Source organism: Lathamus discolor, chromosome Z, assembly GCF_037157495.1.
Source record: "Lathamus discolor isolate bLatDis1 chromosome Z, bLatDis1.hap1, whole genome shotgun sequence".
NCBI classification, from domain to species: domain Eukaryota; kingdom Metazoa; phylum Chordata; class Aves; order Psittaciformes; family Psittacidae; genus Lathamus; species Lathamus discolor.
Genome location: NC_088909.1, coordinates 22,354,152 through 22,369,192, shown reverse-complemented (window position 1 = coordinate 22,369,192; position 15,041 = coordinate 22,354,152). Strand labels below are relative to the sequence as shown.

Sequence of the window (15,041 nt, the reverse complement as noted above, 5' to 3'; positions counted from 1 at the left end):
GGTTAGAAGCCCAAGACCCTGTGGTGCACGTGCAGCACAGGTGATTCTGACGTCTCTAGGCTCTGAGGAGGAGTTGGGTTGTGGTGGTCTATCAGAGGGAAGAGAGAGGAAAAAAGGGAGGAATGTGGGGAAGTGAAACCATGAGGAGGAATCAGGAAAAGTCTTGGATGTAAGAGCATCCAGCTTAAGTAGAGGGTTTTCATGCCAGGTTGAAGACATCTCTTTCCTGGGGAGGTTTGTTTTACAGGCAGGTCTAGGGGGACACAGTACATCCTAGGAAGGCAGGCTGTCTGTCTGGGGTTTTCCCAGGGATCCTTTCCACTAAACTTGCAAGGGAGGATTTGCTGGCATTGATCCTTCTATCCCCTGTTTCCCTTCATACAGTCTGGTTTGTTTTTTTTTAATGAGTTCCTACAGTTTTCGGTAAGCATTTTGTTTGGCAGTGGGACAAAGCAAAGCAATAACCGTTTGGGCAGGGATTGTTCTGAGAGCTGTAGGCAGCACAAGACTCCTGAGGGCCTTTTGTGGTGGTTGGGTTGTAACACGAGGGACGCGTGAGTGCAGAACAAAGAGGATGCAGCTTATAAAGAAGAGAGGGCTCCTGAGGAGACCAATGGCTGTAACTTCATGCAGTAATGGGGCGTGTGGGTGGGCGGCTCAAAGATGCAGTGTGTTTTGTGGACACCCTGATAACACCCGCTGGGGGCCGTGTGGCTCGCATGCAGGTGGTGAAGGAGAAGCTGCTGTGTCACGCCATCGTGGGCAAGGAGGGAGTGAAGAATCTGATCGTGCAGGTGGACGTCACGTGCGAGTTCATTGCTCCTGCTCTGCAAATATCCAGCAGAGAAATCACTTTCCGGGTGGAGAAGGTGAGTCTCTGCATTGCATCCTGGCACTGACTGGTGTGGCTGGGGTGTGCCTGTGTCCTAAGGAGGAAGTTCTCCAAGTCCACAGAGCTTTGGCTGTTGACTTGAGCCAGGCCCAGCTTTTGTCATGAATGCCAAGATCATTATTTCACCCCTGTGGGGCTGGGGACAGTCTCCGCAGCTCTATTCTGCCCTTCTCGAGGTGGAGACAGAATTGAGCTGCTGAGCCAAGGGCACGGGCTGAGGTGTGGGACCCGTGAGAGCAGCGTGGGCTTTGGAAGAGCCACTTGGTGTGCTGGGGCTGCAGGTGGAGAGCAGATCCCTCCTCACCCTCCCTGAGGTGGTGGTGAGAGGAGTGAGGATGCTGCTAGAGATGAGGCTGTTCTCTAAGTTCAGCCAGGTGGAACTGAGATTACAGCTGCTCTGGCGAGGGGGAGCATGCCCCCCTCTAGAGAGACGCCAGTGTCTGTAGTCAGGGTTTTGAGGATCTTCCAAGGTGTGGTGATGTCCGAGCAGCGATCGTGTAGGGAAGCTGAGAAAAGCTGAGATTCCTGTCAACTCCTCAAGCTGATGAGGAAAAACTGGCATCTCTTGCGCCTCTTTGCCTTTCCTGCCGTCGGTATGGGTGCTGCCTCTTTGCCTTTCCCAAGCCTCACCTTCTTCAAAGGACCCATGAGTGCCCTTCAGCTGCAGCGATGAGAGCACCAGTGCAGCGTGTGTGCCCTTTAGTGTCTGGATCCCGACTCCTGCATCACCTTTCCCCGTCGCGTGAGGTGTCTGAAAAAGAGCAGATAGCTCATGATTTAGTTTCTGCGGTTTCAGGTCTCTCCTCCACTTCCCAGGCTTCCAGAGAAGCACAAATCCTGTGAGCAGGCGGTTCACATCTAATCAGAAGCTTTTCAGCTCCCCCTGATGTCTGCCTGTGGTCTGCTTGATGCCACATGCTCCCATGTGTTGCGTGCTGCGACACTGCAGGAGTTGGATGCCAATACATCCACAGTTAGTTTCCCAAAGACTGTCTAGTTTAGATAAACCATGCAGGAAGCGCGGAGCAATGCATGGACAGGAGGAAAAGGCTTAGGCTGAGCTTAGCTTTGAGGCTGCAACATCTTGTCAGTGGAGCAGGGGCAGCAGGTTGCGGCCAGACTGTTGAGGTTTGGAGCTGTCTGCATGTGCCCGTGAATGTTCAAAGCTGACCTCGGGCTGCTGCAGGCTGTCCGCTGCAGGCCATATCCTGCTTGCTTGCCTCCTCTGAGCAGCATCACTGCCTTACAGGCCTGGCAGAGCTGACAGTGTGGTAAGAAACTACTGTATGGGAGTGGAAATGGCCTTGTGCCTTGTGCCTGTGTGTCCTCTCTGGGCAGGAGAGGACACACAACTGGAGCCAGAGTGGGTTCACTTTCTGTTTTGGATCTTGCTGAAGCAGCTGCCTCCTCTGGGGGGCTGCTCCCTCATCTGTACGCGAGACTGTTTCCCTGTCCCCTGGGGAAGGCTGTGGGTTCTAAACGCGAAAGCGTCTGCTAGAGTTGGAGGACAAACTTTGCAGAGGGGTAGAAACCAATCAAAAGAGTAAATAGAGATGGATGCACTTTTGGGGTTGGAAAATTTGAAATGCGTCTGAAGGGGAGGAGGTCCATGGCCACTTCAAGGTCATTTTTTCTTGTCTCCTGTTTCTGTAGCACCCCGGTGATGTCCTGGCTGTGATGTACAAGCCTCTCTCTGTAAAGAACATGTGCTCGCTGCCCCTCAGCGTGGTCCTTGCCTTAGAGCAGCCCTTCTCCATCTGCACTGCGGACCAGCAGCCTCTCCCTGCAGATGCTCAGGTGAGCAGCCCCGGACTGTCTTGCTGCTGGGCTTTGAAGGGGGATGAACGTGGTGGTGTGTCTCTGTTGGGAGGTCCTCCATGATGGAAGTGTGTTCTGTAGAGTCTGCAGTAAAGTGGCCCGAGCTAAATCAGATATGAAACGAGCTGCTGAAGGAAACAGAATGCCATCTGAATCGGGAAGAGACCTCCTGGCTTGAAGACAGGGGGAGGAGGGAGCAGGCACCCAGCTGTGGGCAAGCTGTAGGAAAGGTGTCTGCTGGAAGGCATGCCAGCTCTCCAGCAGCCATCCTCAGATAAGCTGGGGAACAGCTTGCTGTCTTTGAGGGCAGCCCTGCCTTTGGGAAGGCTGAGGTAGGCTTCTCCAGCTGCTGTCTGGCTCCTGCCCTGGTGTGTGCGGAAGGTGTTGGGCATGGGCTCTGCAGTGCACGTGTTGTCAGAGGTGCAGCCACCGCTGTGCTGCAGGCTAAAGGAGTTCCTCCAGAGTGAGGGCGAAGGCCTGGGTGCCAGAGTGCTGCTTTGGTTGTGTTTAGCAGGTGGCTTCTGCGGCTCCAGAATTCAGGAGACCAATGTGGATTTCCTCTTGTATTGGTGCAGAGCACAGAACCGTGAGCCTCAGGCAGCTTCAGAAAAAAGTGCGGTGCTTGGTCAGACAGCGTGAAGAAAATGAAGGATGAAGCGAGAAGCCTGTGTTGGGGTCACACGTTGAACATTTTCTCTTCATCTCCTTGCAGCCCATGAAGCTGAGGACAGGGGAGGAACTTCAACTCTGCATCGGATTTAACCCTGCTTATGAGGAGGATTTGCTTATCCGGGCAGCGGAGAAGGCTCTGAAGATCAAGTTCCTGGAGCATCCTCACGAAGAGCAGGTCACCGTCCGGGGAGAAGTCTACTTCCCGAATCTCCAGATCCAGACCACGGCCGTGGACTTTGGCTGCATCTTGAATGACACCAAGGATGTGCGTTACATGGAGATGACCAACTGCAGCCCACTGGTTGTCCAGTACCACTGGGCATTCCTGAAGGACAGCCAGGTGAACCCAGTGAGGTATGCGCACCTCTCCCCCTCCTGGAAGCTCTTCTTCCTGGTGTCCTGATTGTGGTTTGCAAAGCCTGAGGCCATTTGCCTGATCTGCCAAATTGTTTTCAACCTTCCCTTGAGGAAATCACACCTCTCAGTTGTGCTCAGCCAAGGTGCTCAGGGAACAGGTGATCTCCACCGGTTTGATGCTGGGAAGGAGACAGCATTCTCCAGCCAGGCTGGGACTGCAGGACACTACTGACCCTTTTCACATAGCCATAAGCTGGAGTCCTGCTTTATCTCTGCAGCTGCAAAGGCATGCTTCGGCACTTGGAGAAGCGGATGTAGAAGGTGTCCTTCCCTGCTAAGCCCATCTGTTGTCATTTTGTACTAAGATCCTACCCAGGCACTGCCATCAGAGTGACACACTGCTGTCGCAGTCCCTTGCTCTGCTTTGCTGTAGGCCTGTATGGGTTCCTGGGGGCAGGAGGGCTGATGTAGAAAGCTGCTTTCTCAGATCTTCGTGGCCTGAGGCAAACAGCCCCTTGAAGTGAGTGTTCATCTCTTGAACTGCACGTCACATTCACAGAAGAGCTATGTAGAGTTTTAGTGAGGAATGGCAGGTTCTGCTGTGACTTTAGGTCCAGCTGTAGATGCTGGAGGGAGCCCTTGTATGGACATCCCTGGGAAGGAGGACCATGCAGTGGTGGTCTATGGTTTCCAAGGCCAAGAGCAAACTTGTAGTGGTGCTGAAGCACATCTAGAAGCACATTCCTAGTGCTCCTTCTGCTGCGGCTTCTCTGCATAGCACAAAAGTCTGCTCTGGGCAGTTTGAAGGACGGTAGCAAATGGTTTTCAGTAATGCCCTAGGAAACCCAGCAAAGTTCACCATGTGGCACTGAAGCGCTGTTATTACAAACAAGGGAAATGATCAAGAAGCAGCTGTGTGAAGGGAATTGGGATCTGACTCGGAGGAGGTGACCTCTTGGGAACTGGAGATGAGCTGTGGCTATTAGGAGGGCTTGGGGGAGACGACTAGGGCACTGGAGCACTCCGGGGTGCTCCGCAGACACCATGGGATGCTGTGTGCCAGAGCTGGAAATGAAGATGGTCTCCAAGGTGTTACCACCTCAAAGTGTTCATTAGGAGCCTGCAGAAGGGCAGCGTGTCAGATGTTATTTCTGGTCCACACTAAGCACTGTTGGTATTCTAAATTATCAGCTCTAACTCAGTCTGACATGGAGGGAATCAAGCATCAGGTCTCATGAAGGGGAGATGAAAGACTGGAACTTTCCTTACCTGGGAGCTTGCTGGAGCTGGTCATCAGAGACTCCCAGGATCAGTCGCGCACGTTTATTTTGGTCAGGAGAGAAAAATGCTGTTTCTCTGCCTCAACAAGACTTTGTGTGTTTACATTTTTTTCTTTCTAATTGTCCAGCCCGTTCTTTCCTCCTTGCTCTTTGGTCATTGCTGCTACTTGGGGCAGAGTGATCATATGAGCAACACAATCCAACTGTTGCTGTGTGGCTGGACATAGGCAGTGTAGACCAACGTGTGCCCTTTCTCTGACTTCTGAGGCATGAACCTCTCATGGTTACTCTTGTTGTAGACCCACGTGGTTAGAGACAGACTAACCCTAAGCCTCACCCCTTGGACATCTGAGAGCTCAAAGCTGAGCTAAGACTTTGCACCAAGGTGTTTTCTCCAGTGACGGAATGGATCTTCAGAATCACGCAGCAGGAGATAGCAGATCTGGAGGCAAGCAGTTGCCAGCTGCCTGCAGTGCTGCTATAGCAGTGTCATTGCCAGGCGTTGACCTGCTCCATCCCAGTTTTGGAGCTCATTGCTGAGCTCACACCACTGATGCCCCCGCAGGGGCCCCATCCTGCCGAGGAGCTGCTGTGCAGACTTCCCTCCCTCCCACTGCAAGGTCCCTGAGCAAAGGTCTGTTCTTTTTCCAGGTTCATGGAGACAGAGCCCCTCGCCTTGGGTGTGGAGGAGGTAAGTGGGAATCTGTCTCACTTCCACATTTCCAGTGTAGCAAGCAGTTACGTACTCCCACTCCCACTGGTGTCCTGGGTGCTGCTGCCAGAGTGGCCTCATGTCGTAACAAGCGCATCGCTGGTCATTGGAGAGGCCACATGGGAGGTGTTATAGGGCTGGTCAAGAACATTCCTTGTGCGGCAGCTATGGAGAACTTTATCCATCTTGGTCCTCATCAAGTGGTGGGTAGGAAATTCCTGCAGCAGCATTTGCTGCAGCAGCATTTGCTGCGGCAGCATTTGCTGCAGCATCTGGAGAGAGCAGGATGTGAATCAGAGACAGGGAAAAGCATGAGGAGTGCGAGGAGCTGGGCTGGATCCTGCCCCCGGCTCCACAGGCTCTCAGCTCCCAGTCTCGTGTTCTTCTGAGGGCAGGAAAAGGTGTTTTTGAAGGCAAGTTCTGCAGCAGAGAGAATTTCTTGCTGCCAGGAGACATCACAAATGAATGTAGTGTATTAGCTACTGCATTAATTGGGACTGTGGGAGAAGGTTTTCCCCATGGTCTCTCCGTTGGTGAGTGGAACGGCTGCAGTGTGAGATGAGGATGATGTTGCCTGTGTTTGAGGAAGAGGCCCCTGCAGCCACGTCTGTCCTTTGGCCCAAGCCGAGGCTGCTCTCCTGCATCAATCCCGTGCTCCACGTGTGGATCTCTCCTCCCTGCGTGCAGGTTTTCGATATCCTGCCGCTGCACGGTGAGCTGCAGCCGGGCCAGAGCCAGCGCGTCTGCTTCTCCTTCTTCGGCCACGCCAACACCGTCAGCCAGGTCACGGCGCTGTGCAGGGTGGAGGGAGGCCCGAGCTACGAGGTGGCTCTGCGTGGGGAGGCCTCGCGCATCAGCTACCTCCTGGACACCACCGAGATCGACTGCGGGCTGCAGGTACCGCACACTGCTCTTGTCAGTGCTCGTTGCCTCCAAGCATGACTGGTGGGCTGCTGCCCACCCGGGTCCAGGGCTCTCCCCCCTTCCCAGCTGCTTCGCTGGCTCTGTGGCTTGGAAGTCCAACGTTTGGGGGATACCTCCAAGCTGGCGTTTAATGGCCATCTCCACCCCAGCCCAGCCCAAAGCTGGGAATCCCTCCTCTAACTAACGCTGCCTCCTGGGGCAGGCAGGATCCCAGTGGTGATCTGCAGAGGGATGTGTCCCTGAGACATCCATCCGCTGATCTGCTCCTAAAGCCCAAATGAGGTGCTCTCTTTTAATGCTCCTGATTCATCAACCAAGGAGGCAGCTGACCTGGGCTTCCAGTCACCGTAGCCGGATAGAATGTCCCCGAATAACCCTCACTGTACTTCTTTCCGGTTACAACCCCCACAGCTGTTTCCAGCTGTTGGCCCTGTGTGCGTTGCCCTCTCTCCCTCCCTTTTGGCTTGTGTTGTGCCCACAAATACTTGTGTGCAGGTGCCTTTTCTCCTGAAATGCCCCAATGCCTCCTCCTGCGTTTCAGCTCGCAGTTGGGTGACACCTTCAAGTGCAGAGAGCTTGTGTCCCCTACTTGCTTTATTACTGATCTTTCCATGGTTGCTATTGCACCTCTGCCACAAATAGCTGTTCCTGTGTAGGGCCCAGGGGTACCCTGTGGCCGCGGGCTGCCCAGGCTAACCCAGAGAGCCCAGTGCCCATCTCTCCTGTGCGCTCCCTGCTTCTGGGCTGTGTTCCTTTGCTTTCAACCCGATGGAAGAGGAATGAAATTCTCGGCAGCAGACGTGTGCCTGTAACTTCCTGCTCTTCTGTCCTCTCCTCAGGTGTTTAACAAAGTCACGGAAGCAGCGGTGACCCTGCAAAACAGTGGCAAGCTGGGATTTGCCTTTGCGGTGCTGAGCCCCGGCACAGGCACTGCAGCCAGCCCTCTGCCTGGCGTGCCCCTGGTCGTGCCCAGCAGGGTGAGTAGCACAAGGGCTTCACCCGGCCTGTGTCAGGCTGCCCAGGAGAGCGTTTTGGGGGAAAACAGGGGGAATGAACACACAAGCCCCGTCCAAAACCAGCCATTAGACACAGGGCTGTGAGCGACTGTTGCAGAGGCAGAGGAGGTCCATCGAGCAGAATCCTAACAGAGCCCCTGATTGTCCTTGGGCGCCGCTGGCTCTGCTGTCCTACAGCAAGCACCAGTGGGAGGCACGAGTGCTCTGGGAGCTCTTTGGAGCTGAGTGCTGAGCTCTCTGGTTGTGCCATCACTGGAGCATCACTCCATCCCAGCTTGTCATCCTGCCTGGGTGTCTTAGAGCTGGAGCAGTGTTCCTGTCTTGGTGCCCTTTTGCGATGGGAAGAGGAAGCCAAAGGGCCAAGTGGCTTCCACCTTCCTCAGTGCCTGTCCGTCTGAGGGGTGACATGCTGATGTCCTCTCCTGCAAGCTGCTGCCAGGAGCTGCTGGCCCTGCTGGAAGCAGAGGCCCTTCTCCGTTCTTCCAGAGCAGCTGGTGAAAGAGCTTTGGTTTGTTGTGCCTGGCTCTGGCTAGCAGAGGGTAAACCCTGTGAGCAGAAGAGCTGTGAGACTCAGGCGTTTGGATACAGGAAAGCTGGAGGTGGTGATGTCTGATGTTTCCTTATGTATGAGAACCTGTCTTGTGCTCTCAGCGCATCTGTCATGTGAGCCATCCCTCCACTGAATCCTCTTTGGTACACTACGTCCCTCCCTCTTGTGTGCCCTGCAGGGTTACGTTGAACCTGGCAAGCAGCAAGTGCTGAAAGTGTATTACCTGCCAGGAGTGCCTGGAGTCTTCTGCAGGGCTTTCCAGATCCAACTGGGTCACCTGGAGCCAGAAAAAATCTCCCTGAAAGGAGAGGGGACCTTTCCCAGGATCCACTTGGACCTGCCCAGGAACATCAAAGGTGAGCACTGCCTGTCTGCTCGGCTTTCCCCCATGCCATATGCCCACAGGGCAGCTCACAGGCACCTCGAGCAGGCCTGGAGGTTTCAGGGCTGTCAGACCAGGTCAGCCCTCTGGTTGCTTCTTTAGCCTCTGGCAGACGAGCCCATGTGGGCTTTGCCGCAGGAACCATCGTGCACAGCTTGCCAAGAGGTCTGGGAAGATGATGGCTGGGCAGAAAAGCTTGGGAAAGCTGTAATAGAGGCTGGCAGGGATTTTGACAGGGGTTGGGTTTGCATCACGCTGTGGGGCTGAGATGCTCCTGTGTGGCGAGAAAGACGGGTGGGGGTGAGAAGCAGCAGGATCTCCTTTCCCTACATTGCTGGAGCAGTTTGTGTCTGGGTGTCGGGGGAATGGGGCTTCCCGTCTTCCGTGGGATTTGTGCTGCCCCACTGCTATGGGTGGTGTTCTGTGCTTTCAGGCAACGCCAAATATGAGAAGATCCTCCTAAAGGCCAAAGAAAAGCTGGACAAAGGCAGCCAGAGAGAAGAGGCCATTGCTCTGGGGGAGGCTGTGGCAGCCGAGCCCCGCGTGGACGACTCGGGCACCGTGGTGAGTAGAGCTGCTGCCCTGTCCCGCACGTGCCACCCTCCTGCGAGACACTGGAGCCCCTGCGCCCCACGGCAGCTGCCCAGGGCCCTGCCGGCACTGGGCACCTCCCTGCACGCCCCTGGCCACGGAGTGTGTCAGCTCAGCGTGCCCCTTGGGCTGCCCACCTCTGGGAGTTGTCCCTCGTGGCGATGCGCCAGCTCCTGACTACCCCAGGGAGATGCTGAAAGCTGTGCTCGGGCAGTTGGGTTTCTGGTGCTCTGAAGGACACACAGGGCGGTGCTGGGGGGTTTGTTGCTCACCGGCCAAACCCTGCCAGGTTTACAGAGCGTAAAGCAGCAGCCTGAATGCAGCCTGAGGCTGTGCTGTGTTCTGTATCTCCAGGAGGCTCCAGCTCTCTCATGGTTCCCTTTCCAGGAGAGCTTTTGTCCAGGCTGCTTTGGCACTGACTGGAGGCAGGGACATACTTGGAGCTTTGGAAGGTTTCTGGCTTGTTTGTGTGTCTGTCCAGATCAGCTTTGATAACTGGGCAGGCAGAGACACTGGAGTTCATTTCTGTGGGGATATGATCCTGCCTGAGGGAGCAGGAAGTGTCACAGACACCAATCAGTGAGGCAGACTGACTCCATCGCCCCTCTCAACAAGAGCAGGGTGGGATCCTCCACCCGAGACAAGCTTGTGCCTTGGGAAGGACCTTGGCTAACCAGCCCCTGTCTTTCCTTTCCTCAGTGGGATGCTCAGCTGCAGATGCAGATGGAGGAGATGCTGATTGAGGAACATGCCCTGGAGCAGCAGAAAGCTCTCGCCTCCCGTCCCCCAGAGGACACTGCCTTTCACCAGCGTGTACATCGGAGGCTTCTCAAGTTAGTAGGGACTCCTGTAGCCTGTCTTCAGGGGCCGCGAGGGTAACAGCCAGCAGTGCAGCCCTGCCCCTGAGAGCTCCTTGTGTCTCAGAGTTGGGAATAGCTGAAGACTTCCGAAAGGGCCTGATGCTGAGAGCTACGCCGTGCTCCCTCTGGGCAGCTCGGTGTCCTCACTTGCACAGTGCTACCCTGAGCTCTGGAGGTGCTCCACTCCCCACAGTTGCTGGGTTCTGTTCTCAGAGCTGAGGGGGTGCAGACCAGCAAGCCCTTGCAGACAGCACAGGCACCACCCCTGCTGACCAGCTGTGAAAGGGGCATCTCCAAGCCGGTGTCTTTGTGCCGAGAAGCAGACCCCACTAAGCAGGAAGAGCAGGGAATGATCCAGATCCCTTATGTGCTTTTCCAAGTGGGATTGCCTGCAAAAAGACCTTCACAGCAATCTTGTAGTGTTGGTTACTGCACGCGATACTCTCAAGCGCTGCTTTGGGGACGGATCTGGCTGCAGAGCAGTGGAGGTATCCTCTGCAAGGAAATCCTATGAGAAGGTCCTGAAGCAGTTTCAGGCTTGGGCCGGACACCAGCTTAGCAGTTTCATTGAGACCCGTGGAGACGCAGTGGACTTCTCTGCAATGGCTTTTCACAGCATAGGAACTGTGTCCAGTACCCACTTTAAACTGACTCGAAGATCCCGTTGGTGGCTGATAAATCCTAGGCCCTGCACTCCCCATGACTTAGCCAAGTCTTATTACTGGGTGCTCAGGTCAGGCCTTGGGTTTCCTGGGCTTGGCTTGAGTTTTCACAGCAGTGGATACAGAATTATCCACTCCATTTGCTTCTCCACCCCACGCCATGCTGGGCTTTACAGAGTGTCCTTCCTCCTCCTTTCAGAGCTGAGCTGCCCGAATACGTCCTGGACCTTGGCTATGTCGTTCCTGGTGACATCCACACACACATGGTGAAGCTCACCAACACCGGGCACTTCCCTGCATCTTTCAAGGCCGATGGATATGTCCTGTATAACACAGGTAACCAGTGGCTTCACGGGGGCTTGAAGGGGCTGTCTCTGCCACATCTGCTGGAGCCATTGGGCATGGGGAGATTTGAGTACTTCCTTGGGCAGCTTTTTCCTCCTTCGTACCCCTCTGGCCGGTGCCCTGTTCAAGAGCCTGAATTCTGTCGAGCAGTGCCCAGAGACCTGGTCTGCCTGTGGCTGCCCTAAAAAGTCATTGCAGGGGCCAGATGGGCTGATCAGCGTGATCGCCTCTCAGCATCTTCTGCTCTTGGCTCCCGTGAGCACCATCGGAGTTTCTTTGTGCACTCTGAGGGTTTATGTTGCAGCCAGATGGACCCTCTGTGGTTCGGAAGGGCTTTGTTTAGAGTTCCTCGTGCCAGAGCACTTCTGCTCAGCCTTATTGAACGGCCTGTGGGATCCTGTGCCGTATCGAAACAGGCTTCTCAAAGAGGCCTTGGGGTAAGGCTGCAGCTCCGTCACACGGGGACTGCTGTCTGTGAGGGGTGGCCAGGCGTCTCTTCTAAGCTGCTGTCCAGGGAACACCACAGCATTTGGTATCTTAGTTGGAAATTGTCCTTTGGAGAGGTGTATGCGTCCTTCCCTGAGATGCCTGCTGAAGGAATTGCTGGAGCTCCTCAACCAATGTGGTTCGGTTTTAGCCTGCAACCCCTGGATTCTGGCTGTGAAAATCCTTTTGCTTTGGGCAGTGACAAGGGGAGCAGAGCAGCTTCTCTGGAGATGGAAAGGGGTCTTTCACAGAGCTGCCAGCCAGGACACCCCTGTGGCCTTGCCATTCTCCTGAGCCATTTCCTGTTGCTTGTGTATCTCAGCTGCTTGATTTTCCTGTGTTCAGGCTTCAGCGTGTGCCTGGACCTTGTGAAGCGCCTGCCCTCCTGTGAGACCAAGACATTTGAAGTGTGCTTCGACCCACAAAGTGCCAACGTGCCCCTGGGAAAGGTGGATGTGCTCCTGCCCATCAAGGTAGGCCAGCTTGTGGGGCAGGCAGCAGGTTGGGCACAGCAGCGAGTGTCAGCCGGGCTCTCAACTGGATGCTCTGTCCTTCTCTAGGTCAGAGGAGGCCCCACGTTCCAGGTCCGCCTCCGTGCCATTGTGGCTGAGCCGTCCCTCTGCCTCTCGAGGGACAGGCTGGAGTTCTCCTCTGTCCAGTGTGGGCAGTGGCAGGAAGAAACCATCCAGCTCCACAACACGTCCCAGGTCCCCTGTAAATGGTCCATGAGCATGAATGAGGCTGTTAAGGAGGTAAAGCACAGACAACGTGTAACACACAACTTCTCGGTTGGGTTTTCTTTGCCTCTCTTGGCTTTCCCGCCCCTCTGGCTGCCTGAGCACTTGGGCTGCAGCTCGCTTGAGGAAGCTTTTGAGGGTACAGAGCAAGGCTGGTTCACCTGGGCCTGCTCACTAGCTGACGCTTCACTTCTCTGCCATCTTCACCCATTCCTCCCCCTCCGAGGACACTGCCTCCCCATCTGCCTGCCCTGCCAACATGTTTGCCCTCCAGTTCTAGGCAGGGGTGGCCACGTCTGGGTGGGATGAAGGTGCTCCCTGCACCGTGCCAGCATCTCGGAGCACTGCAGGAACCGAGGGTCTGTCCTCGCAGACCAAGGAGACCTCACGGGACTGGTTTCTGTGCGCAGGTGGACAAACATCTGCCAGCGAGCGAGCATGACAAGCTGCGGGAGGAGATGAGGCCTGCGCCCTGTGGCTTTGAGGTGCTGCCCTCAGGTGGAACCCTCGCTCCAGGACAGCAGTGCCATGTCCAAGTCCGTTTTTCACCCACGGAAGAGGTGAGTTTGGTGGGTGTCACCCCCAGGAGGACTGTCAGGGCAGTGTGGTAAGGGGAGGCCAGCACAGGGAGCGGGGAATGAGCTCTGCCTCCGCGTGGAGCTTTCTGCCAGCCCTGTGCCCACCGTTCCTCAGTTTCCCCTGCACGGTCCCACGCAGTTTGGGAGTCAGCTTAAATGGTGGAGCATTCCCAAAGGCAGTTTGCATGTGGCCACCGTGACTTGGAAACTGGCAGCGTGTGACAGGATGGACCCAAGTGCTTCCATGGCTTGGGACAGTCACAGGGATCTTTCAATTGCTCGTGGAGATTTCAGCGTCTCGTGTCTGGCTTTGACCAGAGCCAAGCACTGAGCAGAGAAGACGATCCTTATTTCTGTCCAGTGAGAGCTCAGCTGCCTCTTTCACACAGCTGATGTTTGCCCGGTGCTGCAGCGCCAGGACTGTGTCTGAGAAAGCAGACTTTTCTCACGTGCGTTGCGCTCCCCCACGACTAGGTGAAAACCTCTGATAGGCCGTTTTAGATCCATCTGGTAGCCAACTGACCAGTTACACTCCCCGGCAGGACTCACCGCAGTTACTCAGAGCCATGCCGATGCTGTAGCCCCTGCTCTAAGTAACTGCCTGGTTTGGGTTCAGCTTAGAGGTGCTGAGAAGACCCCTGAGCCTGGGGCGATTGTTGCCTTGGAGGCGCTGTCACCTGGGGCTTCACAGAGGAGCTTTCTGTGCTGCTTCTTTGCAGAAGTGCTACCGGGGCGAGCTGCAGATCCAGATTTGCCAGAGCAGCCAACGCCTGCGGGTGCCGGTCCTGGGATGTGGTCTGCAGCCACGGCTGGAGTTGAGCCCCGCAGAGCTCGAGCTGGGACCGCTGCTGCCACAGAGCCATGGGGAAGAGGGGACGGTGGTGGTGAAGAACCCCTGTGGGGTTTACTCACTGGAGTTTGACCAGCAGCACCTTGCTGAGGAGCAGGTGAGGGGGAAGGTCTGTGCACGCTCCTGGAGATTCCCAGCGCTCCAGCATTCCCAGGCTTGTGCCAGGGAGACGGGGGCAGCGCGCAGGGCAAAGCCCGGCGGCATCCCAGGGTTAGCCGGCTCTGCTGGCAGGCTGTGGAGGGACTTGGATAATCCCTGCCACTGGGGGGAAAGAATATGGGAGGGGATGGCTCGTCTGGGGAGTCTGTTCACGTGGTGAAGGTCCAGAAACTCATGCTGTCTGTGGTTTCTCTTCCCTCTGTGCGCAGCTCCTACGGACACCTAAAGACGACAACAGCCACAACAGCTTGTTGCTGCCTCCGTGTGCCCCGGCTGAGAAGCTGACTGTTGAGGCCCAAGGAAGGGGCATAGAAATGAAGGTGAGATGAAATCTAAATGCTAGAAGTGCAGGTGGCAACCAGCATGGTTTTCTCATTTCCTCATCTCTTCCCCAGCCTACCATGGTTTGTGTTTCTGCCACGAGAGTGGCAGAAAACCTCTTCTCCTTCTTTCCTTTGGCTTGATATCAATCCCTACTGCCTCAGGTTGACGTTGTGCATCCACCAGGAAAGGTGGTGAAGCTAGGAAACATCTGCATTGGGCAGACGGTGAAGAAGATCGTCACCATAGCCAACAAGAGCGCAGGCCCTCTCGCCTTTAAGCTCAGAGTCACATCCACCGTGCCAGAGTTGCAGGAAGCTGGGGTAAGTGCCATTCCTTCTCTGCAGAGCACTTTAGTGTGCCTGCAGGGAGTGATGAGCTGCTGTGGGTGGGAGGTAGTAGCTAATGACAGCTGTGGGCTGCCCTGGCTGCCTGTGCCTGCCCCGTCCTCCCTGCTGGCACTGCTCTGCCAGCAGATGCTTGCAGTGTGAATGCTTCAGCTGAGCTGGGTGCCAGGACTCCCCGAGAGCCACAAGTGAGAAGGCGGCACAATTCCTCTAACCTGTTTTAGACGCATAGGTCAGGATGCAGCCGCGTATTTTAGATCTGGAAAGGCGAGGGAGGTGAATCTTGAAAGAGGGAGGGTTACAGCTCTGTTGGAACTTCCGTGAAAGCTTTAGAAGGCAGAGGTGACCTCACCGTGACCAGGTGGACACATGGCAGAAAACACCTTTGGTATTACCTAGGAATGCCTACGAGGGAATGAGTGGGACTGGGTCAGTGTTGGTGCGGACAGAAGAGGAATTGGAAGCCTCTTCCCTGAGTCTGGTGAGGGAGGCTCCGCAGCTG

The 15,041-nt window shown here is 55.6% G+C and overlaps 1 protein-coding gene across 1 annotated transcript in view; it reads left to right on the top strand.

The window, feature by feature from the left end:
* The window catches only part of LOC136005850 (hydrocephalus-inducing protein-like), an 85,354-nt gene that overhangs the window by 42,043 nt on the left and 28,270 nt on the right, over positions 1–15,041 (top strand). Inside the window, exons 21-34 of the mRNA XM_065663743.1 lie at positions 726–869; positions 2,546–2,689; positions 3,423–3,736; positions 5,671–5,710; positions 6,419–6,628; positions 7,495–7,632; positions 8,400–8,577; positions 9,037–9,167; positions 9,894–10,027; positions 10,916–11,052; positions 11,893–12,020; positions 12,108–12,299; positions 12,695–12,844; positions 13,582–13,746. Coding sequence (XP_065519815.1) covers positions 726–869; positions 2,546–2,689; positions 3,423–3,736; positions 5,671–5,710; positions 6,419–6,628; positions 7,495–7,632; positions 8,400–8,577; positions 9,037–9,167; positions 9,894–10,027; positions 10,916–11,052; positions 11,893–12,020; positions 12,108–12,299; positions 12,695–12,844; positions 13,582–13,746 — 2,205 coding nt within the window. The remainder of the gene's footprint in view (positions 1–725; positions 870–2,545; positions 2,690–3,422; positions 3,737–5,670; positions 5,711–6,418; positions 6,629–7,494; positions 7,633–8,399; positions 8,578–9,036; positions 9,168–9,893; positions 10,028–10,915; positions 11,053–11,892; positions 12,021–12,107; positions 12,300–12,694; positions 12,845–13,581; positions 13,747–15,041) is intronic.